This window comes from Ambystoma mexicanum, chromosome 2p, assembly GCF_040938575.1.
Source record: "Ambystoma mexicanum isolate Mex_15411 chromosome 2p, UKY_AmexF1_1, whole genome shotgun sequence".
In the NCBI taxonomy this organism is placed as follows: Eukaryota; Metazoa; Chordata; class Amphibia; order Caudata; family Ambystomatidae; genus Ambystoma; species Ambystoma mexicanum.
The window spans coordinates 381716762-381743337 of NC_090923.1; the positions used below are offsets into that span (position 1 = coordinate 381716762).

At 43.8% G+C, this 26576-nt stretch overlaps 1 protein-coding gene across 2 annotated transcripts in view; it reads right to left on the reverse strand.

The window, feature by feature from the left end:
• PTPRG (protein tyrosine phosphatase receptor type G) overlaps positions 1 to 26576 on the reverse strand; it is a 1528043-nt gene that overhangs the window by 249287 nt on the left and 1252180 nt on the right. For both annotated transcript variants that reach the window (XM_069643751.1, XM_069643750.1), the window contains one exon: positions 17749 to 17840. In XM_069643751.1, coding sequence (XP_069499852.1) covers positions 17749 to 17840 — 92 coding nt within the window. The remainder of the gene's footprint in view (positions 1 to 17748; positions 17841 to 26576) is intronic.

The window sequence follows — 26576 nt, forward strand, 5'->3', positions numbered from 1 at the left end:
CTCGCTCATAATTCAAAGCGAGTACAATTAAAAACTGGCTTCAGTTACCGGCAAGGAACTACTGCTTCTCAGGAGTGTAGAGCTTCCTATTCCGACTCCCATTAAAACAGCTGCGGGGGCTTCTAGACTTTGGATGACATGAGTCCCCACAGAGCCTGAATGCCAAACGAGTTGGACAAATCCCTTCTAACATAAATGGCCTCACTTAAATTAAACTTAAGTAAATGAGTGGCACAATTGTACTGTAGGGTTAGGCAGCCACATAACTGGATCTTCCAACATTAGTCATTCAGTGATTCACATATTCACCAACAGAGGATTTAGTCGCCAAATTAATTAACATGTGTTCTGTATCAGTGGTAAAGATAACTTGTTTAGCGCAACGGCTGAATTGGTCAGCAGTGGTGGTAATAGAAGAACTTCCTTTGCCAGTTACCCATTTATGCAACTCTTTAAATGACTGACAATACAGGAGCCGTCTGCATTCTTGGATTTCACTGGTGGTTAGCTGCCCATTATCCCTGAGGAGGGAGTCTCCTGCAGCAGATGAGATCTTAAAATATAAATTGATACTACTTATCCTTCTGGTACATTTAAGTGATAACATTATAAATTCAAGCAATATATACTCTATTGGTGTGCTGTTCGTCAGCTTAAACAGGGAACAGATTCCAGCTCTTTCAATTTGCATAACCTTACTCTGCAAATTGATTTAGTGCTGCTCCGGTTGACATAACCTTTCCCTGTAAGTGTTTAAAGGTGAGGCAGCTAGGTCATACCACTTTCAAAAGGGAGTCCTAGATATTCCTAACTGACCGCATGCTCAACCAACATTGTACCATTTTAAGGCAGAGGGGGTTTCTTTACTTCGATTTTTTGGGCAAAACGTCATTGTTTTTGTTAAGTTGATTTTTAAGCAATTCTTTTCTCAGTAGTAAGCAAGGCAGCCAAATATACTCTGCAACGGCTGTGGTGTTCAGTGAAGCAGGATTAGATCACCTGAATACCAGAGCTAAGATATTTTGTTCATAAACCAAAAGGGCAGAGGATTCAGTCTAGGAACCCTCCCGTCCCCTGCACACTTTCAAATGTGTGGACTAAGTCCACTACTCAATTTAGATATGGATATCAGAAAAGAATGTAAACCAGACAATTCAATTCTGTCCAACAGAATGAGGATTTATAAAATATATAGTCAATGTTCATTCACAAAAACACAAGAAAAAAATATCAAGTAGAGAGGCAAACCAAATTTGCATCAACAGGTCACAGTAAATTTGAAAAGGTGGTAGAATCCAATTCAAGTGGCGACGCGTTTCGAGGATATTTTCCTCTTCTTCAAAAGGCCAAAAATTGAATTTTTAAAGCAAAAAGAAAGGAAGGAACATTTGTATATAATTGTGAAAGATATCTTAACATATGATGTAGTACATGAGCTGTACATTTCAGTGTGATCAATAAACAATCTGTCATTTTTTAGTGTGTCCCATAGTATAAAGAGAAAGAGAAAAGAACATCCATTTAGTGTGCCCTATACCGAGTGGGCATATTCAATCATTATTCATGATAAAGTGGTTCCATTTGAATTGTGTACTGTTAAATTATTTATATCTACAAAGGGGATTCACTCTAAACCGCGATTTGACAGTCAAATGACATGGCCACTTCGTGACTTGAGAAGATTAAGGTATTAGTGTTAGTTCTAAAGACCCGTATAGCCCACAGTAGAGATAGTAATGGATAAGAATAAACAGGTTCTGTTTACCAATAGAAACGGTATCTTCCGAAATTCAAAGTGCAAAATAATGGAGATAGCGATTTCAGGAATGTAATGCGCTTCCGTGGGTAGAATACTTCAACTTGGAGAGCAATAGATTACTGTAACAACAGGAAACAAAGACAAAATATGGTGTAAAAGTAGTAAAAGACTAAAGAGTAGTAGACAGGCAACTAGAGCATGTCCAAAGAAATTACCTGAAAAGTAAATGAAGGTCGAGGATAAATCCCTAGTAACGGGAGTAGTTAGAGATGGACAATCTCCGATACAGGCATATGTGAGGCAGCGGTGCTTCCAATGAATAATTTGGTCTATGTAAATTGGTCTGCAGGTACAAAAGGTTAACAAAAGCGTACTTTAAGAACCTTATATATACAATAAGGCAATCAACTTGCTTAATAACTTCTAGCAGACGGTATATGGATTACCTTTTATTTGTGTCCTTAAGAAGACATTTTTATTGATGAAGCGCGAGTTATCACGCTCCGTGCGCTGAGTGAAAGGATGCTCGGTCTGGCAGCTGTAGATACGCTGATCCGATTATATACACATTCGAATGTTAAGCAACTAAGTAAGAGAACTCACGATCTGTCCGTATGTACGTGTGGATCCCTGCAAGGATAAAACAATAGGGTAACCCGACTAACGGGTTAGATCTGTAATACATGTGTAATCCCGTGGTGGGGATAATAAAGTACTGCTAATGCTTACCTGCATCTAGGCGAACTGTTCAGAACAGCAACTGCTGTGGAGTAAGGCGTCTTTCCTTTGCAAGTATGGAAACGGCACAAGTTCTCGGGTTTCTAATGATAGACGTGATGATAAAAGACGGACTATGTGAGTAACGTCGGAGTGCGGCCATCTTGGACTGATGTATTAACATTAGAAGGTGGCCATATTGGAGTGTTAAATAACGTCCTGAGCTAATCTAATAATGAGAAGAGTGGCTATACTCCGATGGTCTAAAATAGTATTAAGCCAGATATAGGCAGACGCAAATTTAATATAATGAAGAGCAACAAGTAAAGGAAGGAAACAAGGAATGGTACTAAATATAGGTACCAAATTAGAGATTAAGTAATGTTATATGGAGTACTCCACAAAATGGAGTGAATGACTATACCTAAAAATGGGATAAGCCCAATATATGTCAATGCTGTCAAATCGTCGGGGCGAGGAACTACCCATCTAATTTAAGGCAGAATGTTCAAATAATCTTACACAATTTAACCATAAGTGAGACCTATCATAAGATCATATCTGATAGAACAAAAATTGCAATCCAAAGCTACTTCTTGACATAGAATTCACAATTGAATAATAAAAACAGTTTGAGCATCACAAAAACCATAGGTCTAGCACTGGTAGTATAGTTTCCTATTTATAGGAAGCAATTTAAAGTAAAGTCTTCATTGAGGCCCCATGGTTGTAAAGAGCTCATTTTGTCGATCCAATAAGCCTCTCTTTGAAGTAGGAGGGATTGGTAGTCTCCACCCCTTGTTGGTCGTTTTACAACTTCAAGTATCTGAAATTTGATTTGTGCAATTGAATGTTTCTCAGCATTAAAGTGGCGTGCTACTGGCGAGTATTGATTATTGCATCGCATGTTTGATTTATGTTCAGTTAGTCTTAATTTTATGGGTCTTTTCGTCTGGCCGATTTAGACTTTCCCACATGGACATTTCAGCAAATATATCACTCCTGATGACAAATAGGTAGAGTAGTCTCTAAGCTTAATTTTCTGACCACTTCTTGGGTGAGTTACCACATCTCCTTTAATGACGTTGTTACAATGTGTGCATCCCAAGCAGGGGAACGTACCTAGCTTCTTAGTGGTTAAGAAGAGTTGCCTTTCCTTTGGTATTCTTTCAGCCTTGACTAGTTTGCCCCTTTTGTAGCACATCATCCGTGGGCTCGGGAATAATTTTTGTAAGGTCTGATCATTATGAAGGATATTCCAATGTTTCTTTATGCTCCTAGCAATCTGGAAACTCTGTCTTGAGAACTTTGTTATGAATAGTAGTGGAGTATCCTTTGTTTTAGATTTTGTTCTTAACAAGTCCGTACAGTTTTTGGCAACTTCTAGGACCTCCGTAGGGTAACCTCTGTTCTGGAATTTTCCTTCAAGGATAGAACATTCCTTGACTAGATCTTCTGGATCTGAGATGATCCTTTTGAGTCTTAAGATCTGACTATATGGAAGGCTTTGAAGCATTGCCCTTGGGTGGAAGCTTGTGTAATGCAACAGATTATTTGCGTCAGTAGGTTTGTGAAATATAGATGTCGCAATTGTGTTGTGGATGATTCCCAAATTAACATCCAAAAAATGGAGATAAGGGTTGCCGATTTCCATAGTAAATTTACTTCTAGGATGCACTGAGTTGATGTATATAAAGAATTGATCTAGTTCTTCGCATGTGCCACACCAGATGCAGAAGATGTTAGGATGTAGGGTGACCATGTATGGTGTTCCAATACATGTTGGCTTTCAAACCAGAACATGAATGTGTTCGCATAGACAGGTGCCATCGATGAACCCATTGATGTGCCTGAGGTCTGTAAATAGTATTTATCCTGATATCTGAAGTAGCTATTGAATAAAATCAAGTTAAGTAATTCCAAGACAAATTGTGGGTTACCCTGAATGTCTGGATTGTTAAGCAGTAACCATTCAACCGATTCTAAACTTTCGCAATAGGGGATTGAAGTATACAGGCTACAGACGTCAAGACTGAGCAGACAATCCATTCTCCAAAGTAGCCATAAGATCACTCAAATATAGTTTAAATAACAGAGGTGCTAAAATGCACCCTTATTTAAAAGCCATTCTTCATTCTTATTTTCAGGTCTTCAGTACACCGCCATTCTCTTATTGATTTATTCAAGAAAATGCCCAGATATCGGATACTGTCTGTGCTTTAATGGTTGGCCATTATAATTTTTGCCTTTCTTACCAAGATTCGAGCCAAAGGTGACAATTTTGGACTTTTTGAAATTTATTTTGAAATAGTTTCTTTGCAGAGATGCCTCCAAGTTGTTAAACAGTCGCTGAAGGCCTATTTGTGTGGGATCAGCAAGCATCAACAGGCCAAGATAACGTTCCGGATCGCTCAAGAATAGGGCTACATCATCCGCCTAAATCAGCCTATGCAGTCCCAGTTGTAGTCCTCACTGGATATGACGCTCCCGCATAAAGCGGCCAGCGGCTCCATTGCAAGGGCAAAAAGGTGTGGGGACAGTGGGAAACCCAGCCCATAGCGAAACTATTGGACAGCCGTTGCATCACAATCCTCGTCGACCGACCGCGGTAAAGAAAAGAAACCAAGGATAGATACCGGCCCCAAAGAATGACCTTCTGCAAAACCGCAAACAAAAAGGGCCATTCAACAGATTTGAATGCCTTCTTTGTGTTCCCAAAAAAAAACTCTAAAAAAGAAACCTGCCCTCGACTCTGGTTCTAGCACTGTTAACATTCAAAAAAAGTTGTACAGGCCCTATTGCATATTCCTCCCAGGCACAAGACCACTATAATCCACTAAGGCCAGGCTCGGCATTAGTGGGTGAAGCCAATTAGCCAATACCTTGGTGAAGAAATGATTGTAGACATTAAAGAAACTGGTTGATAGCATGAACATTCCCGCTTCTGGCTTCCCTTGCTTATGTATCACAATGGTGTATCATAATGATATCTGCCTCCCTCATAGAGGGGGGGGGGGACATTCTGCAACCAGGATCTCGTTGTATACCCTAAGTAAGATGGGGGGCAGGGTAGAGGCAAATGCCTTGTAGAATTCCCCAGAAAGACTCTTGGACCCTGATTGCTGCCCGGATCTCTTCCAGGGAGAGCTCGCAATTAAGTGCTTCACGAAGTGGGGGATGCAGCCAGAACAACTTGATGTTGTCGAGGTAGAGCTGAAGATCGTCTGGATGCTGGGAGTATCCGGATTCATAAAGGGTCTGATAAAAGGCACAAACCTCCACTGCAATATCCCTCCTCAGTGCTCATCAGAGCTCTGCGGGTATCTTTAATACAATCAACCTGCGGGAGTCATCTATTCGCTGTCAGGAGCCGGGGCAACAAGGCCCCTGGTTTCTGGCCCTGTCCATATTGCTGGACCACATGCCCACAATGAAAAAATGTTATCTCCTGGTCTGTTCCTTCCCAAAACATGTCTAGTTCCTGTTGCAGCTCGGCCAACACCTTGAGGTACGCCGAAGATTCATAGTCGCTCTCTAGACCCCTTAATCTCGATTCACTAGCCTCCAGCTCCTTCCTAACGTGCCAAAGAATCCCATTTTCATTAACCATGCAGATCCTGCTGATAAAACATGTAAAGCTCTCTCATAACATTCCTGTTGTGGAGACTAACCACTCATTGTTTACAGAAAATGTCCCGATTTCATCCTGGACTTCCTGTAGAAACATTGCATCCTGCAACGCGGATGACTTTAAATGCCACAAATGGGTTTTTCTGCCACCTTCACCCAGTAGACAGTCCAGAACCACAGAATGTTCGTACATAGTCCGTGGAAGGATCTGACAAATACCAGGGGCAAACTCCCCCATCCAGGGATACAAACAGATGGTCCAGTCTGGAGCTGGACCCATGAACCCATGAGTGGAAGGCGTAATTATGTTTATTTGGGTGTTGTCTCCTCCATGCATCAACCAGGTTGTAAGTCACACAGATCTCTCGTACCTGCTGGTCTGCTTTGGTCAGTTAGCCCCGGCCTGTCCCAGACCTATCCATTGAGGGATCCATTACTAAATTGAGGTCTCCACCCCAAATTATTGTTTCCCTTTGGCATATGGCCAGGTGGGTCATCACCTACGTCATCAACATTTGGCGCATATGTATTTACCAGGGCTACTGCCACCGCCTCGAGGGTGCTGCTGACCAACAGAGCCCTTCATTCATCATCTCTAGTGGTCCAGCCCCAGCGGAACTTAGCCCCACGCAATTAATATAGCCACACCCCTTGCGTAGTTAGTGTAAGCTAGGTAGCAGTGGCAACCCTACTGGGCTTCACAACGGGACTCTGAGGCGGTGGTGAGATGAGTTTCCTGAATAAAGGCAACTCTCTCTCTGGCGATATAAGTACTGCAGCAATCGCCTACCCCACAGGGGTCCCCCCCCTTGGATGTTCCAGGTGGCTACTCTAAGTGTCATCCGGCAAACCTAATCTTACCATAGTCCATACTTCTTCTGCCCATCTCAGCTTCCCAGCTATGGAAATAACCTGCAGATTAGTCTCCCTTGTACGCCGGTGAGCTACCACATGAGGAGTCAGACTCCAGAACAACCAACCAACCAGCTACCCCCTTGCCGCCTGCTGCCCCCTCTTCACGCCCCCTTGGGCAACCCCCAACCTACCCAAACCCCCCCCCCCAATGCAGAGCGACCAACAGGGTCCCCTTCCCTCTGCCCCCAAAATCCCCTGAACAATTGCATTGCTTGGGGCGCTAGTGCCCAACCAACTACAGCCAGCTCACTCATCCAAGATATAAGGGGTACCAAAGGTTGACCTGAATTTCCAGGACACAGCTATTTATCAGTTAGTGCCCAGGTAACCGATCCAGTCCCTGGCCTCTGCCCAGAGAGTCCAGTAACCAATGCTTAGGGATCCACTCTCTCCTCTCTGCCCTGGTTTCTTGCATCATGTCAGGGCCTCTGGCGATCCACCTGGCGAGCCCCCTCCGATATCATCCAGGAAGAGCTAGCAGGTTCAGGGGCCATGAATAATTGAGTCTTCCCCTCGTATCGAATGCACAATTTTGCAAGGATCATCATGGAGTATTGTATGTTCTTGTCACGGAGCCTCCTGGACGCCCGCACTGCCGCCGAAAAGTCTGGAAGCATATGGAACCCATCTCCCTCAAATTTCAGTTCCCCCTCTGTTATGCAAGGCAACGGATGGTATCCCGGTCCTGGTAGTTCAACAGGCGTGCAATGATAGGGCGCGGAGGCGGCCCCAGGCACGGGCCTCGCTGTTGGGATCCAATGTGCCCTCTCAACAACAAACAGGGACGAGAGCTCTGATTCTCCAAACACCTTTCTGCAAAGTCACTCAATGAATTCCTCCATTTTGGACAGGCCCTGCTGCTTCCAGAACCCGATCAGCCTGATGTTATTTCTGCATGGCCGACCCTCCACATCTTCATTTTTGGCTGATGCCAACTTAAGCTGAGCCTCCAGCGTTGACACCCTGGCACTAAGCGATTCTGCCCCATCTTCCAATCTGGACACTGTGTTCAACCTCATCCAAACAGTCGCCATGCTTATCCGGACTATGCTGTAACATATCCACCTTCAAGGAGAGAGAATCCAGTTTGGAGTCCAGGCCCTCGATGCCCGCCTTGAGGTCCAGAAGGATCGCTTTAATGTCCAGCTCCGGCACTCAGGTTGCGCCTTTATCAGAGGTATGCTTCCGGTCCAGATCAACCTGCTAGGACAGAGTGCAGGGTGTTTTAGAGCATGGTCCGGCCTCAAAGGAGTGTTTTTTCCAAGTTTTTGTCAGTTTTGCCCATTCTGCCCCCCGGGGAGCACATATTACAGGATCAGCAGGGCCGTAGGAGACAGGTCACTCCTCAGATATCAGTTAGGGGTCAGTCAACCTGCCAGGGGGCGCTGATGAGCTCATTTCAACCTACACTGGGTCACCACTCCTCATTCCAGCCACTAGCCGACCCTGGCAGGAATCTTCTGATGCCAATTGCCATCCACCAATGGCACCACTCGGGAGGACAGCGGCCCAAGCGCCACCCAGACAGTGCCCAGCACTCATCAACCAGCAGAGGCTCCCAGTGGCACACCGGCACTCCCAGCCAGGGTCACCACTGCACACCCAGTCCCTTCAGGTATCCAGGGGAGGGCCCACCAACCGCTTCCAGCTCAGAGATACAGGGGGTGGCTCCACAACCAGTGCGTTCCAGAAGGTTCCAGATAGCTACAGCTCTACAGTCTTCCCCAGGTCTGCCCGGCAATGCCTGCCCACGCAGGGCCTATCAAAGTCCCAAGCAGACTCACCCTTAGCCCCAGAAGTACAGTGCTGCACATATAAATTATCTTATGTGCCTCCAGGAGGTCAGCATGTGCCAAACACTCTAGGGGAGTGCAGCTTACCCCCCCTTCCCACCAGAACACATCATCAGAGTGTCTTCCTCACCGTGGGTGGGCTCTGCATTGCCTCCGTTCACCACGGGGACACCCCACCCTGATGGATTAAACCGCCGGCCGTGTTACACTGCTGCCAGTCTCGTAGTGGACCAAGCTTCACCTCTCTCCACTCCAGTTGGTCCGCCAGTGCAGCCGTCCGCCCCCGCCCAAGGCAGCCACCTCTCGTACCAGCTTTCACTCTCCACCATGCTCTACCACCGGGGTCGTCCCCCGAGCGCAGCAACCAGGAAACGCCCTCAGATAGGCCATAGTGCAGGATCCCCGCCTGCTGCCCAGTAGGGCATCAGGGGAATCCACAGCAAGCCTCAGCCAACACTCCACAACATACAACTTCCTCTGGCACCGGCAGATGTTATGGGGATGCCACGGTAACAGATTTAATCAGAATTTTTGAGCCAGCTTTGGGAGCTCATGAGGAGTCCGCCATTCGTGGTCGGGCTCTCTAGTGCCACCATCAGCATTTCTAATGTTGATATCAAAATGCCTGTTGAAATTAGGGCTTCTGCCTGCATATGTAGGCGATCTACACATGATGTTGGTTATACCAGCTAAAATTTGTGGATATGCAACCTTGATGAAATGGATATCTGACTCATGTTTCTCCTTTCCAACAATGACTTGGGTAGCTCTAAAATATCACCTAGTGAAACTTGGAGTGCCTCTAAGATCTCACCTAAAGGATTTTGTAGCTTGATCAAGTTTGCCTTGGTTAAATTTGCCACATTCCAAGAGATGCAACTTTTGGAGTGAGTCACCTGTAGTTTAAGTCCCTAGTCATACTGTAAGCAAGGTGTTTGTATATCCATGGTTATGAAGAGGGGGATGTGGTCACTCCCGTCTCGTGATAGAATATGTAGGCCAATGTCACCCAATAAAAGGTTAGATGACAAAGATGTAATCAATAGTACTAGCAGAATGGTCAGTGACCCGTGTATAATTAACAGGGTAATCCGAGTTACATCTGCCATTAAGCATATAGATATTTGAGCAATTGAGGCAATAGGCCCAAGCCATGCCATTACTATTGGTGGTTGTTTGCCTAACTACAACTAAAGGCAACTCATCTTTATCAAATACGTTTGGAGGTATTCTGGAATTGAAATCTCCCCGAGCCAGTAGGCTCAAAGCCTGAATTCAAGTTACCAACCTACTCGCATATTCCAGAAGAGAAGATGGTGCCTGGTGGATCAAGTGTGCATGAGCAGGTGTATGGTGTATGGGTGGTTGGGTGCGCATGTGTCAAATTGAGCAAAGGAATGCTGTATGTATGTGTTCTTGAATGTGTGTGTGCTTGTGTTGGGATAGTGTTGGCCCATGACACTGTTTTGGGGGGGGGTGGGGAAGAGATATTTTATACTGGGCATTTATGATATACTAGGCATGATGAGCGCTATATTGTGGCTAGACTGGTATTTTGGTGCAGCCAGTCTAGCCTTTTCTTACTGTGGCATAACATTTCTTACTAAGCACCTGTCAGATGCCTAGAAGAAATTGTCATACAACAGTAAGAAATGACGAGTCTGGCTGCACCAAATGCCAGTATAACCACATAACACTTATCAGGCTTACTTTATGACAGATGGCAAGACTAGCATTTTGGTGGAGCCAGACAACCATTTCTTACTGTGGCATGTCGTTTTTTACTTGGCATCTATGACAAGAAAAGGGACAGCTCTTACGTGTCGGACAGGTTTTCTTATTTTGATATGTGATTTCTAATGACACAACTAACAGGAGTATATTCTTATGTGCGGTTACTGGCATACACTGGCAAGCATGGAAATGTACGGGCATAGTCAGCAGGAACATTGTTTTCATGCTGGCATATATTGTGGGTAGAAAGCATGCTGAACATGTGTGGGGAAATGCTCCCGTACACTATTGGTGATTTGTATGAGTACAATGTTTTCATGAGTTACCTTACAAAAACGGTTGCAAACTATGTTACAAATGTGTGCTGTATAATGTACCATTTTAACCCAATAAAAATATTAAAGAAATCATAAGGAGCCCTGTGGTCCCAATCAAAAGATTATATTTCAATCCTTAAAATGAAACCATTTTGCTTTACCAAGAGGAAAGTTCCAACACCAGACCTTAAACTTGACAAGTACCCCTTGAGGAGGGTTTGAGGATGCATAGCTGAATAGGTTTATGTAAAAGAGCCCCGATCAATGTGAGAGGTTAGGATGAATTCTAAAACTTCGAGCCATCACCCTTGCTTTGCTATAGTCAACCTGAGTGGGACGGGTGAGCCCAGATGTGGCACCTGTGCTTGCTGGGCCTAGAGACCCAAACTACCCCTGACTGATGAGGCCCAAAGAGACCGATACATGTCTGGGGATGCTCGTGCAGAAGTAATGTGACCAAGCAGTTCGGGCTGGACTCCCATTTTTGGGGCTGGACCAAGCCTGATTTGCATATGGTCTTTCAGCTTTTGTAATGGCTTGGCAGGCGAAGAATGATGGTCTGGAAGGTTGCCCAGAGCAATGCCAGAGGTTAAGATTAACTCTAAACCTTCCAGCCATCTGCTCTTTTGTTTTGCTGGAAGAGAGCCAAGACAGGTGCTTGATTGTATGGATGTTGGTTAGGAACACCGTTGTATGGCTGGGGAAGGGCAGGGATGCTACATTCCTGCCTTGTGGCAGTTTCGGGTCACATTTAAAATGTATATGGCAATTTCAATTATATTGCTGTATGCTAAACTTTCTTTACCGATTATCTAATTCGCTGTACAGGTAGGACAGCAACTGCACACATCACAATATGCTGGGATCTAAATGCACTGTAGGACGTGGATCCACAAAGTCATCCTTCAAAAAAAGATTAAATTGACAATAAATATATCCACAAAAAAGTGCAACACGCAAGCAGGGCCAGTGCTGCAGTAAGGCAATTCCAAGAAGCGGCCATGGACACCACCAGCAAAATGGCTCAGTACGGGGTGGCTCTCTTTTGGCCCTTGAAGCCTGTAATATGCTCTCACTCTAAGGGGTGGCTACAAAATGGCACCTGGCTTGGAGCACGACACACTTGCTCAGATCATGAAATGAAAAAAAATTGTTTGTGCCATGACCTTATATATATATATATAGCTGTACATCAACACAAAAAGACAAAATACCAGTTAGATTGCTTGGACAAAACTTAGTATTTTTTTAAATACAGTCTCTAAATTTGTACAACATTCAATAGATTTGCTATACATCTATTGGTCTAGTTATGAGTGTTGTCGTGTGCGACACAACACAAGGTGATCTGGAGCCAATGTAAAAATAACGTGAATGCATTAAACGTGCCCATCACATTCAACCGTTTAAATCATTCTGTGCTTGCCTACACCAATGCGCTTCAGACATGAAGTGTGAGATGGGGCTAATCGGGGGCATCGCTAGCAGTGCACAGCTGCGGCCGAGATGCAGCTCAAAGTGTCAGGGAATATTACCAGGAGGCGCCTAATAAAACAGGCAGGCGCCCTTTATGCTACTGCATGCCACCATCAGACTGCACATGAAATGCACCGTGGTCTCATCATGGTCCATTTTTATATTATAAAAGCAAAATCCTTTCCTCAAGCAAAGGTAATAGGCAGTCTTGAAAGAAATGTTAACACAAGAACTAAATTGCTGCTTTAGAAAATACCACATAAAGCAGGGGTGTGCTTCAGAAGATGTAGCAAGCGCCCTGCAACCTCAAGGGTCAATGGTGCGCTATAAACATGTTAGCAATAAATCAAGAGAGAACATTACACCATTCAATATTTCCTTTCTTTTAAAAAAAACAGAACCCTTTCAGCTGCTGGGCGTAGGAATATTGTTTTTTCCGGATTTCCAAACGTTGCACTTAAATTTGTCTATCAAAAATACATGCGCCTTCGACTGAAGCTAGGATTGTAACTGTACACTGTAGAGCTGTTCTGCTGACACGCGTCCAGTAATGACTCCTGCACAGGCAAATCGACATCACACTCTTCCAGGAACACTCTTTCCTCTGTGGACTTCCACATTAAGAAACGCAGCCAGTTCAGTTCATTTGCAATGTTTCACGGGCTTGAAAGTTGCCAGGAGTTTATGAAACCCTGGAAAGGCAACGCGTTGGCTCAGCGTGTGAAGAGCGCGTGAAATCATTGTGAATGGAGCCTCCATCAATGAAGGTTCCTGAAGCCGGCGGAAGGCCCAGCAGCCTGAAAGGAAGACTCCGATTTGTGGTGAGGAAAATGACTTGTATTCGCAAAAAATAAATAAATAATAAAATAACTTTCTTCATAGATTTGTTATAATCGCAAGCAGTAGGTGAAATGCAGCAGTGCATTATAAGGTGATGGGTCCGTGGTACAAAGTTTGGGTTCATTTTTGGGAATGGAAACAGGTAAACAAAACGGTTTCTGCTGCACCCATTGAGCGATGTTGATGTGCTTCTTGCAAAGCCGGCGTTATGGCCGATCAAGTTTACAGATGTGCAGTTTATTATCTTGAATAATTAAACAGTGTCAAAACCAGCTGTGATGAATAGGCCTGGGATTTCCAGCCATACATAATTGAGTAAACGGAGCTGCGCTTCATCCGCACCGCCCTCTGGGGGATAAATGTTTCTCCTGAATACCATCAACATTGTTAAATACTTCAATATCCCTGCTCAGTCATCCAGCCAGCAGCCAATTCCAGCTCAGCCCTTCAACACTGAACACATGCACAGCCGGAGTGCGGGGGTGGGGCCCATCTGGCCTGGGGAGCATTTATTTTGTCATACGGGACTCTTGGCACCAACCCATAACATTAAAGGCATCACATGACTGAGGTTACTTCAAGTCATGCATCTGGTCAACATGTATTAAAGTTGCACCAAAAAATGTGCTACTCCATATTTTCACAATTGCTCATTCTATTGTATTTCTATTCATTATTGACTAATATCGTTAATGGCGCAAGCTGCACATTTATCATTTGTGTTGGGTCATATGAGAACAAACATTTTTTTTAAAGAACCAAATAACTACACAGTGGTTGCAGAAGTCATTAAAAAGTTCGCATATAATTGGATTTTTTAAAATCTTTATATTTACAGTAAGGATACTGAATTTAAGTCTTCTATAATCAGAAAGACGAAACAAAGCATCTTAGGTCAGCTAAGTGCATACCCCAGGTCACTATGCTTACATGAATCACCAAGGTGGGAGTCTCTGTTTAAATTGAAGTGTACAACAGAACCCAAGTATGTCTTATCTAGAGAAGCTGTTGTAGAATAACAGCGTGACCTGTTGAAGAGAATCCACCGCTACAATCGCTTCAGCCGAGCTCTACAAAGTGGATACAATTCATCAACGTTTCCTACGGTGTTCAAAAAAGGACACTTGAAGGAAATTCTTGCATTCTCACCCTGTTAGATGTGCAGATTTCAAAACTGTATAGATTAGGCATAACAAGGTGTCCCGGTAGGCACCAACCTATCATCCCCTTCAGCCGTGTACCAATAGCACCAGACCGAATAGTCAGTAGAAACAGGGGATCTGTAAACGTAGACGGGGACTTGTTCACGCTGGATAGTAACTGGACTTGATAGAGTGCCTCTATTTGCTTTCGTGTGGTCTGAGGTTATTTATATTGACCCATTGTCCCAAGGCTCCTCCGAAAGCAAGGAGCTACGAGGTTGGCTAGTATGTAACAAAGGTAGCCAGACTCATCAACTCACAGAAATGTTTCTTCTCGAGGGAAAAGCACACAAAATGCCACTTTGCCTAGGGAATGTTATTCTCCTACCTAGTTCTCCTCTGGGGCACAAAGTTACTTCTCTTTCATCCCAACCCTTGTTGACCCTGTGCATATCTACAAACCTATATAGCACCTACTCTGCTCTAGGATTTCACACTTAACTCCCCATAGATTGCAGCACAAGCAGTCTTGCTTCCTGAGACCATACCTAGATTAGGCCCTGTAGGTGGAGTGTGAAAGAACACCACCCGGATCACTGAATTCACCCCTGTACCTCAATGTGAGCTACTTCACCCCTCTGAGGCTGAAAGTCTGTTCTTCAATATTGAATAAGGATTGGGAGCAAAGATTCTGCTTTTTAGTAATGAGTCAGTCCTGGTCCCATTTACACTTGGAAGCACTGGTTTATTTACAGATTCTCTACACACCCCTAGTTGGTTCTTGCTCATGTAATATGGTGAAGTGACATATCCTCACTTTGGGCTGAGTTACCTGGGTGAGCCCTTGGAAGTTGACAGAACACTGAGATGGCTGAGGTACAACCCAGAGATATTGGGAGGCGAGTACCCAAAGCCCCATTCACATTTAAGTCCAATGAATGGAACTATGCCACATTGAGGCGATATTTACTGAGGCGTCGGGCAGACCCTTTCGGTAAAGGCCCGATCGAAGCGAGGGTCCCTTAATGAGGGCGGCGGTGCCATTACTGACTGGGTCGGTCCGCCGCCTCGGTTAATAACGCCAGTAGCAACTGTGTACTTCCTTACATGGGTGCTAATGGTGTTTATTTTTAAAGAAAATAAAGAAACGTACCTTTGTTGCACGGCCAGGTGCCATGCAATGCTGGTGTCATTGAAGTCCATTTTCCATGCGGATGACTGTGACGTGGTGAACACGAAAACGGATTTCCGTGACAGCCGGGCTGCACAACAAGGGTACGTTTCTTCCCACCAGCCCCTAAAAAAGGACGCCATTAACTCCTCTATAGGAAGCTAGATGGGTGCTAAATTGTGAAGGGTGAGCGGGGAAGAGAAGGGCCCTAAACCAATGAAAATGCGTGGAGCGTGTGATTTCCTTGCTTAATAAGCAGGTGAAGCGCTCTAAGCTTCGCTCGGGTACTTAATTTGGCCAGTATGCTGTTACCCGCAGGGTCTTCCCACCGCATGAGGTTATTGCCTCAAAGGGTTGGGATTAAAAGTGCAACTGCTTGTTGCAAGAGAGGTAAAAAGTGGTGCTGGATGTTGATGGGGTGCAAATGTGTGCTTTGAATTCTGGGGAGATTCCATAAACCTGTCCAGCATAATTACATACGCCACTCCTGAACCAACTTCACCACGCAAGGGTAATTGCAGTTTCGCCCGTACATAAGGTCTGGCAGAATATTGCTTTCAGTAGTCTTATTTTTTATTTTGCCAATAAGTAAATAATAAAAATCGATTCAAGAAAAAAAGAAAAACATAAAATAGAAAAACATAGGGCCAATTCAAAAAGGCATGGGTGATTGAACTGATTAGTCTAACCACTTCACAACCATTGCCATACAGATGAAGAAAGAAGAGCACAGATTCACAAACCCTCATAGGACCATGCACCTGACGACCCTTCAAGAGGGTAACATCTCCATTAGCCACCCAAATCCAAGATTCAAAGAAATTAAATGAAAAAGGCTTCCCAAAGTGCTGCGCTCATCGCAAATAGAACAAACGGGTAATATGCTTAGCAAGCGGTGGCCAGTTGTCATGACCCAACACAAACAATTCAAAGGATCTAGGTTAAATAATGCTGGTCGCAATGATTCGTGACTCAAAAATGTCATGTCATCAGTGATTCAAGTCTAATCCAACACCATGGAGAGAGTGAGCATGTGTGATGAGTGTGGGCTCTGTTATGTTCACGCATGGGCGGTGTGATTTGGTTTTGTGCAGATATATCTGGTAGCTTTTGCTTTGGGTGCATCACGTGGGAGTCAGCTTGCAGAGCAGATGGACAGCACACTGCTACTGGCTCAGATCCGAAACGGTGCCGATTGGCATGGTACCTAGGAAATGCAGAGGCAACATCTCAAAAAGTAGGGCAGTACTACCATGTACGCCCGATTCGAAGCCAGTCAAAGTAGGAAGCACATTAGCTGAAAAGACGAGGGTGAAAGATGATCAAATGAAACTCAGCTAGCCAAACCCATTGCAGAGTCTCCATAGGATAGAGTGCCAGGTCTGTAGAAAGGGTAAGGGGGGTAGGAGGGTGCCACAGGAAGCAGCTTCGCAGTGCACGTGACCTAACAATGCCTGAGAAAACGCTCTAAAGCCCCATAGCTTTGGAAAGGTGGGGTTCTCACTGCGGCATGGATTTGCAGTGTTTGCAGACGATGGCCACATCTATGGAGTGGGATTTCTTATATAAAGACATGCATGCTATACAACAGAAGGCGTTTTAGTACAACAGCAGTAAACATGTAGAACGTCAATATCACCTACTGTGCTGTTAAGATAGCTCAGCGAGTTGAGCGCTCGCTGATGCAATGTGCACGTGGCAGGTTCAGATCTCAGCCAGGCCCACTCAGCCTTTCATCCTTCCGAAGCTGATAAAGGAGTTCCAACTTCGCTTGGGTGATACCGTATGTAAATATGTTCTATGTAAAGCATTTGGCAAAGCGCTATATTAATAACCCATTATCATTACCTCTGATGTATATGATTCTACTCCCTTCAGTTATCCATCCACAAACTGAAAAGTGACAATCAAATGCTCGGTTATATCAGTCATCCAGTACTTGGTAATTTTGCTAGGTGGATAGTAATGGCCGTTTTCATACAGATCATACCATAGGAGGACGGGAGGATAGCAGGTCTTGAAAGCAAGACCACGCTGAGCAAACAAGTTCGAATCCCAGACCCGCGCTTCTGGTTGTATTTTTTTTAAGCGCGTTGTAAATAACCTACCCTTCCACAGTGAAACTAGCACTTAGATACCTACTGGTTATGTGCACTGTAAGTAAATGCAAATAAAAAATAAATAATGCAAAATACAAACACGAGTTAACTTGGAGCCGTTATTGAACATTTGTTTAGGCCACGAAAACGCATACCTCGAACTCTTCAGAGAATCCGTGCTGGTTATTCGAGTACAGCTCGCTGACATGCTTAACAAACTGCTTGACTGGAATAGCCTCCATTTCATCTGTGGAAAGAAAGACAGGTAGAGCGTTGCTAGGACACCTTTCAAGCACAGTGTGTGGTGAAGCAGATGGCCGTCAATCAGTAAACAGCGCCAGGGGGCGCGAGGCAGAACCTTGCTGCACAGGGTAATTTGTTAGACACAAGGCGAGCATATTTGTTTTTGTGATTAAAGACTACAAACGTGTCATGAAGACCAATGCTACGCTTCACCCTGCTAAAGATCTTCCAATGCAAAACATTCTGGAAAGAAAAATCAGTCATGTCCTTCCCCATCTATAAAAGCAGCCCCGTAAAGAACCAAACCGTCTTGCTAAGCTAAATAAATCTAACATCTCTCGGACCATCGAAAGAGATCAGAGCATCGCGTCATAAGTCATCGTGCTGTGCAGATAGATAGCGCCATTTACAGGGTCTTAACATTAATCTGCTTTTCTGCAGCTACTAAGCACCAACAACTGTCACCGTGGAACCCATTTAAAAGAGTTAAGATGCAAGGCGTGAAGCCAGCGATGCTGGGCGTGTCCTGGACCTCGCATAGCCAATTCTCCAAGTGATGCTTCCTGCTCCCCACGCTATCTAGCAAGGCATGTCCCTGGATGTTCGTTCTTCTCTCCACAATAGTACAGAAAGGATGGACCCTCTGATGATCTGTAGATGTCTGTACGTTTTAATACAGAAAAGAGGCTGCCTTGCCAATAAGATGTCCTCCATATTAGCACACTAGAAGAGGTGTCAAGGGACCTTCAAGCCAATCATGGAGCTCGGAATGGATGCTTTACCTCATGCCGTTGCCATGTACCAAGCTCCCTGACCTCCCCACATGCCATCTTCCCTCAGGGCACAGCTCCAGTCTCAGAGGATAGCTCAGGGGCAACGCGTTTGCCTTGGAAGCAAGACGAAACGGAGCACCACAGGTTCGATCCCCGGGTCCACGCTTAGAAACCTCTGGGTATTAAGCACGTTATAAATAACCTGTCATATCATATATATCATATATCGTTTGCTTCCCCCAACCATGTCAAACTCCCCTCAAAGCCCACAGACTCTCTCAGTCAACCACCCAATCCCCACATCACCCCCCTCAACTACCTGTGGCCGAGGACATTCTAGCCCATGGTCCCGCCCTTCCCCTCAGCATTAATGGTCATCATTAAAAGGTAAAAGGAACAATGTAGTTCCCCTCTCCATTGTCCAGGGCAGCACTATTGTAGGTGTTTAAGTTGCAAAATGGCAGCCATTTAAAAAAAAAAAGCCATTTGACACTGGAAAGGATGCCGGGGTTGCAATAAGACGCTCAAAAGGGGTATTACCAGGTCTGGTAATAACCCAGGGATCACGTTAAGGCCCTGGCGAATATCTACCCTCCCCCATCTCTGGGTTGTATTGCTTTATTATAATTAGGTCAACCAGAAGGAAGACCTTCTTACGATCTTAACAAAAAGTTGCATGAAGCAAGAAGACAAAAAAAAAATGACTCCAGATATGGGGAAAACAAACTCAAGTAGTGTTTGTGTCTATTTCAAGTAGGGAAGTAGGGATCCTTATTAGACTTTGCGCATTCCAATATCGTGCATATCCACTGTGGATAGTTTGATGAATCAGAGGATATGCCAGAAACCCTGGCCGGGGACCCTGCTCATATGGCCAGTGAAAGGCAGAGACATCCTAATTCTGACCTTGGGGTCTTGTTCTGTGGGAAGAATCATATGGGGAGGGAGTCAGGTCAGGGGAATTGGGAGAACCACCTGACTAACTTCCCTAACGATTCCACAGTCTTAATGGCCTACTGCAAAATTGAAACCTTTATTACAAAAAAGAACATTATGGACTTCAAGTCCCATAATGCTCTAGGGACGTGCAAGAGGTGTTCAGCGGTGCAGAATTGTGATGTGTGGACTAGTGGTTCTTGTTAGGTAAGAACTGGATTGGTGCAGTCCCACTGTGTGGAACTACACAACACTTATCTGCTTGGTATTAGGTAAACCACTTTTTGGTATAGGTCTGTAATTCACAAGTTGGTAGTGTGACTGAGCAGCCAGGCCTATCTCAAGAGGGGTAAACGTGAGCTGTAGAGCTGTACAATTGAAATTTGTAATACAAGTAACCAAGTAACACTTGCACTCATGGTTTCAAGGCAAAAGATTGTAACAACACGAATACACTTTGAAAATTACTTTTTGGAATCAAAGAAGCCAGTGAATAATCGTTGGATATGCTTCATACGCTTCTCCTACACCCGGAGGTGACTTCAATCACAAGGATAGTATTTGCATTTATATATTACACTGTTATACTTTGCAGATTCAGAGTTGCAGAAAGGAAAGCTTAAGGTAAGTAAAAAGGTTAGAACAGTTTTAGTTTATATGCGAGGACAACTAAATCCTCCAATGAACTGTAGGTAAGCCTTTCCCAGCAGTACCAGTACACAACAAGCTAAGACCTATGAGGAACAAACAATATCAAAGTCAATGGATTAAGAAAGTGCTTTAGGGAGCCAGAACAGACAGTGATTTCGAATACAGTCTATGGATCTGATGTACTTCTTGGATCAAAGTATTGCACAAAGTTAGAGAGATCAGAAAAATCACTTGTAGAGTCACGAGCTGTTAAGGATGTGGGGGGGGATGGAAATCAACTCGAAGGTAAGCCAATGCAATTCCCAACTGAGAAGAGCGTGGCTAAAGGCAATAAGGTAAGTGCCCCAAACCTAAACTGTACCTCTGGTTATAAGAAGAGTGGTTCCGCTGGAATACGTCATGCTACAGCGGTGACGATCCTGGTTCCTGAGGCTCAGTCGTGGGGACAAGAGAGAGGACGTCTGTAGGGCTCCTGAGGCGGTACTTTCAACCGAAATATCCCTGTAGCTGCCGACAACCTCCAGTGGCACTTCGCGGTTTCAGCACTTAGCAAACAGCACTGATGCAGATCTCGGACACCGGTTAGACTCTATTCGCTCCCTCGGTCCTGCACTCTGGTGAAGGGACTCTGGATCTGGAGGTCCCGCTTCTGGAGGGTCCTTGGGAGTCTCCTGGAGCTTCTAGCCAGATTCATTCTGTGGCACACATCACACTCAACTACGGACACAACCCCAGGCATTGGGCTCTCACAGCAACGGAGAGGCACAGCAAGTTGGGGATGGTGGTCCAGTGGAGTTCGTCTCAGGGTTAGTTGGTCCCACTTACTCCAGGGAAGAAGTCGTTCCATCCGGAGCTTCTCTGTAAAGGTGAAAAAGGAAGTCAACACAGCAGCAGAGCTTCACCAGACAATTCCAAAGGTCCAGGAGGTTGCAGCAAGCTTTGTTCATTGTTTCGTCATCGGGTGTTTCTCCCAGTGTCAGACTCTGCCTGTAGTCCCAAAACCCTCACCTTTTAAGCAGGTTTCTCCCATTCATGCACAGCCTAGGCTGTCAATCACACAGCAGGGTCGCTGTCCGTAAAGGACAGCCAGCCAGCCAATTAGAACTAGTTGTATTCAGGCATTCCGAGTGACAAAGGACAGGGGAGTTTTGGGACCCTTCCTCACATCCTGTCCTTCCAGACACACTGGAGCCAGGGGCGGGCTTCAGGACTGAAGCCCACCAAAGGCTAGAAAAACAAAGGGCTCAAACCAGTCTCAACACAGAGAAAAAACCAAGAAAGACCTCACAAACAGAAAATGGTGAAAAAAGAAGACAGGGGACATTTTGACAAAATGGCCCCCCATGGGTGCTGTACTGCAGCTGAGGATTCAGCCTGCGGTACAAAGCAGAATGGTAGGAAAAAATTACACCACTGCTACCAGCCATTTAAATCAGTGAGGGTAACATAAAAATGGTACATGGGAATGTAGAATAAGGGGCTAGTAAGTAACCCCCCAACAATCCACATCAGATGGTGTGTGCAGGACCTACAAAGAGAAAAGATAAGTCAATTTCACTTTACTATTCTTGGAAAGTGTAGTTCACACAAGGAAAGGTATTTAAACCTTATGAGAAATCTAAAGGATTTCTCAGCGACACTGCACTGAAGGTGCTTTGTGTCACCATAAAAAAGCAGATTCCTATGGAGTTTGCCATACTCCAAAAACAGTGAAAACAAAAAATCCAAATCACGTAAAAACACTAGAGTGAGAGAAAGGTCTCACTCACACCAGGGTTAAAATTAAAAAGTCCTTGGTCCAGCAAAATAGCTGGGGGTCTCTAAGGTTGAAGGGAATTAGCACAGAAATTAAAATTCTCCCTAACAGTGAACACACCTGAGTGAGACCTTTGAATATTTAAGGGCGCTTCAGGTGTTGGCCATTATAAGGAGAAGTGAGCAGAAGCAGAAACAAGATGCTGGGACCACAGCTGGAATTTCAGCAGAATGCTTTGCCGAGAGAGTTGTAGAAGCTGGGAGTTTACCTTGCAGAGGATACACAGCAGGAAGTAGCGCAGTTGCAAGCTGTCCCGTGGCAGAGAGGAGCTCTTCCTGCCCAGCGTTTTACTTCGGTGATTGGTGTGCACCGGAGCATGCAAAAAAAGTAACAAGCTCCTGTTGCAGTAAGCAAAGGCCTTGGGAGAATGACTGGAGATGTCAAACAACAGAGACCCAACGTGCGAAGAGAAGACTGAAGCAGAAGCGGGGTGAGCAGACGCACCAAGTAAAACCGGTGAGTTTGCCTTCATTAGGGGACCGCTGGCTGCTAATGGTCGTTTTGAACACCGAACTAATGAATAATAGTGTGTAAGACATAATATAACCATTGAAGGAAAGTGAGAGGAGAAGAATTGTAACAGCCATTGCCAAAGTAAAGAGAGCAATTTTGTAACATGACCAGCATTGCCCAAGCCAAAAGAAGGCAATTATAAGAAACTGGGGAAATCAGTAGAAATTAGTATAAAAGGCATTGCCAGCAGTTAATTATGTGATAGTAGAAAACCCATGGTGGCAGGAGAAAAGACCTCCTTGTAGAGAGTCGCGAGGGCAAGAGGAACTTATCCTTCAATGCAAGTGGCAAACATGCCAGTGAAATAAACATCAATGTGTATTTTGTCCTTGTGAAAGAAGTTGTAAAAGAAGCTGTGAAAGAAGTCGTGAATGTCAATGTTGGTGAAAGTCAAAGACTTTCTTTAAACTTTAAGCAAACCACACCACAGGGTACATTGTAATAGTTGTAGCAATATGATCGTGGCAGGAGAGTTTAACAGCAAAGGGACTGTTAGTGGTAAAGTCCTACCAGGTTAATGGACCAGAAGGAAGACATTTAAGTACTGCATTGTGGTGAAAGATGGTTGTGAAAATAAAATGGAAAGTCCACTAATGTGTTTGATGAACTGTGGTAAAACCCTTCTGACAAAACACTGTTCACGAAAAAAGTGAAAACAGTTGTTTTTCAAAGCAGAGGAGTTATAATAAAATATTGATTGGCAGTGTGAAGATAACGTTTCTTGATTTATTTAGCAAGAGTTTGTGAAAACCTGATAATTCTTTGGAAGAGTGATGAACTTTGTCCGACAGTGGGATAATCGAAGTGCCAAGTGGAAAACTCATGGAATGAAGAAACTTTGAGTTGTGAGAAAAACTTGGCTATAGAGAGGAACTTTGAGTTGCATTTAAAACAGAACTGGATTACTGAAACCAACTTTATTGACCGGAACAGAGTTGGAAATCCTGGGAAGGGAGAACCGACTGAGGTTACAAGGATATTGATTTACAAAACTTTATGTATGAATATAACTATAGTTTGTTTGAACTTGAATGGTCATATGATACCTATATGATTTACTGTATATATAAGTGTGAGGGACAGATGCTTTTTGATGTTAGAGTTTTTTTTTCCTTTACCCTTAGTTTCATAGGTTGGGAAATCCTTGTTGGGTTAGGGAAGCAGAGGTGTTTATCAACCCCATATAAGTTAATAAGATGGCTACTTGTGAAAAACATCTATCCAGTTGTCCGTCTCACATTTCTGACCCCTCACAATTGTAAAGTGGGTCCCTCTTTACATCCTCAGCTTCTGACATCTGTGGACTCTGGCACTGGTACAGGAACAAAGGAACGCATGCAGAGGTACAGGTACACAGTCCTCTTTAATACAGGTCCAGAAAGACATACTGGAAGCACAGAGAGCTCCTACAATCAGCTTGCTTTTCTAGGGCTTTTTCAATGACGCAATACCTTCATGAAATTTCAGAATGCATCTGATTGGTTCTCTTAGCCAGAATCAAACCGCTCCCTATCTTTGATTGGTTGGCTTATCTGTCACTAACAAAGGCAATTTTGCAAGCCCTGGCTGACTGAACATAGACTGATAAGCTTATTTTAGGCCCAGCCGGAGACAATTAAACATCCATTAACTCCTACCAAGAACCAGTCCTTATCTGCTTCTCGAGGTCCTGCCAAGTCTAATTGGCAGCTCACACCGTGGAAAACCTTATGAGCTCATTTCATTTGTTGCCAAGTAAGCAGCTGATCTGTACTAATTGGTAACTTTCCTTGCCTTTATCTAATTTACTATCAATCATGTCTGCTTTTCCCTGCCAAAATATCTAAATATATACTTTGAGACGTGCTTATCTTATAGTGAACTGCTGCCAAAGAATATTCAATATCAGCATGATTCAGGCCTTTTGACACCTGCTCCTAAGATGCCATTTTGTATTGGCATCCATCTTAGAACATCTCTCAGTTTGTTCTGCCATACTACCAAACGATGAGTCAATTTACCTTTGAGCATAACTAATTTTCTATCCAGTTCCCAGAATATATTTTTACATATTCATGATGTGTGTGTAATACCGAGGCACTCTTCACTTCCTGAGTCATTCTGAACCCAAACATATATGTCACCCCACAGGCATTCTTACCTTCAAAAAACACTAATTCTGATTTTTGAAATGCTGGAACCATTGAACAGCCTATCATGTTATCTGTGCTCAGTTTGAGGGAAGCAGGGGTCTGGTACCCTTATACACAATAGTAATACCACATGGCGCTAGAGCAAACCTGAACTCTGATTTCCTGCCCACCAAGTACTAACTAAATTGTGCTATCCACTAAAATATTCGGCCACCAATAAACATTACTCCAAATACAAAGATTATTTTTTGTAATTACTTTATGTATTTTTTTTTTTAATTTTATTTTTTAAAGCGCTCACACAGCCCACAGGCATCGAGGCGCTGTTACAGGAATTGTTTGTTTTGTAGTTGCGTAATTGTTTTTCTCTTAGTTGCGTACTTATAACGCGCTTAAACACCCAGATGTTTCTAATCGCGGACCCGGGGATCGAACCTGTGTTGCTTCGTGTCGTCTTGCTTCCAAGGCGTGCACGTTGCCGCTGTGCTATCCTCTCAGGACATGTATGCAGCAAAATGACTTTGGTCATACAGGAGTAATTGGAGGAGTAGTGACTAAACTGCCTAGTCTGCCCTCACACTTTCACAAAGCAAGATAGAAGTCAATCACAAGGTGAAAAGGGCACAGTTAAGAGATATGCCTCCAATGCCTTTTGTGGTAACCTGTGCTGAGTGAAGGCTACACTCTCAAGCGGGTTGTGAATGTGATCCAGTAGCAGCCCAAACAGCAAAGTACAACATTTCAGAATAAAAGGAATGCTCAATGAAGGATATATATATATATATATATATATACTTTAATCAAACACACACATGCAAAAGTTCATAAATTGAATACACTCCAAAACACACTCCTGTTGAAAGAACACCAAAATGCAAAGATAGAAAGATGCACCACGCTGGGTAATGAAATGGGTGAAAGGTAATCAAAAGCCACAATGTTCATAAAAGGATATGTTCTTGTATGGAATGGGATTAAAGATAACCTAACCAGTCGCTAGGGCCCAATGATGTTAGTCAATAATCCGTAAAAATATATTAAAAAATATATGGCAAAAAGAAAGTTTACACAGCATTCAGAGATTGTAAACTGAATGCACCAGTGAAACTATGAAATACGACCAAACTGTGTTTCAAATTGTTCTTTTAATTCATATTAACATGTGCATCATACATGATAAAAACAGTAAATTACCACCATTTGGCAGACCAGGTGTCTCGCAACACTCACCCAACCGGGTAGATAGTGCCACGTGTTTCCTCTTGACTCTCAAGCTTCCTCAGGCTAGTTTTAAATCCATTCCTTTGTTTTCTCGCGTTTTTATTTAAAATGAAACCGAGTGACAGGCTCCACCCAAATGCACTTTGTGTGTCATTTGACTTGCGTGATAGTCTTTATCATATACTCTATGGCCTCTTCGATAGTAAGGACCGCCATGTTTGAATTACACATCTGTAATGGACATTTGTTTGAATAAAGTTACACTTAAGATTACAGATGCTATCTATACACACCATAATGAGCAAATCACGCCTGTCACCTGTCATTCTGTTTTAATTCATTACTCATGTGCTTCAAAGTAACGCAAAATAGTTGCGCTAATGAGCTCTTTGTTTTCTTATCAGCTGGATTGACTACGAATAGATTCCTGTCTTGCAACCGATCAAACCCCTAATAGTGCGAGTGTAAAATTGGAAAAAGCAACAGCCGTCAAGCTTCTATTCCATTACACAGCAGTAAAATACTGCTAACGCTTATTTATACATCATAACCTCAATGGGTTATCACCGCAATATGCCATTTGTAACAATGTGTTCCGCACTCTTGCTCTTTAAAATCCACATTAGTTATACCTCTGTTTTATAAGAAAACTCAATATTAAAAACTGAATGAATCATGGTTAGTTCTCATTACGATTT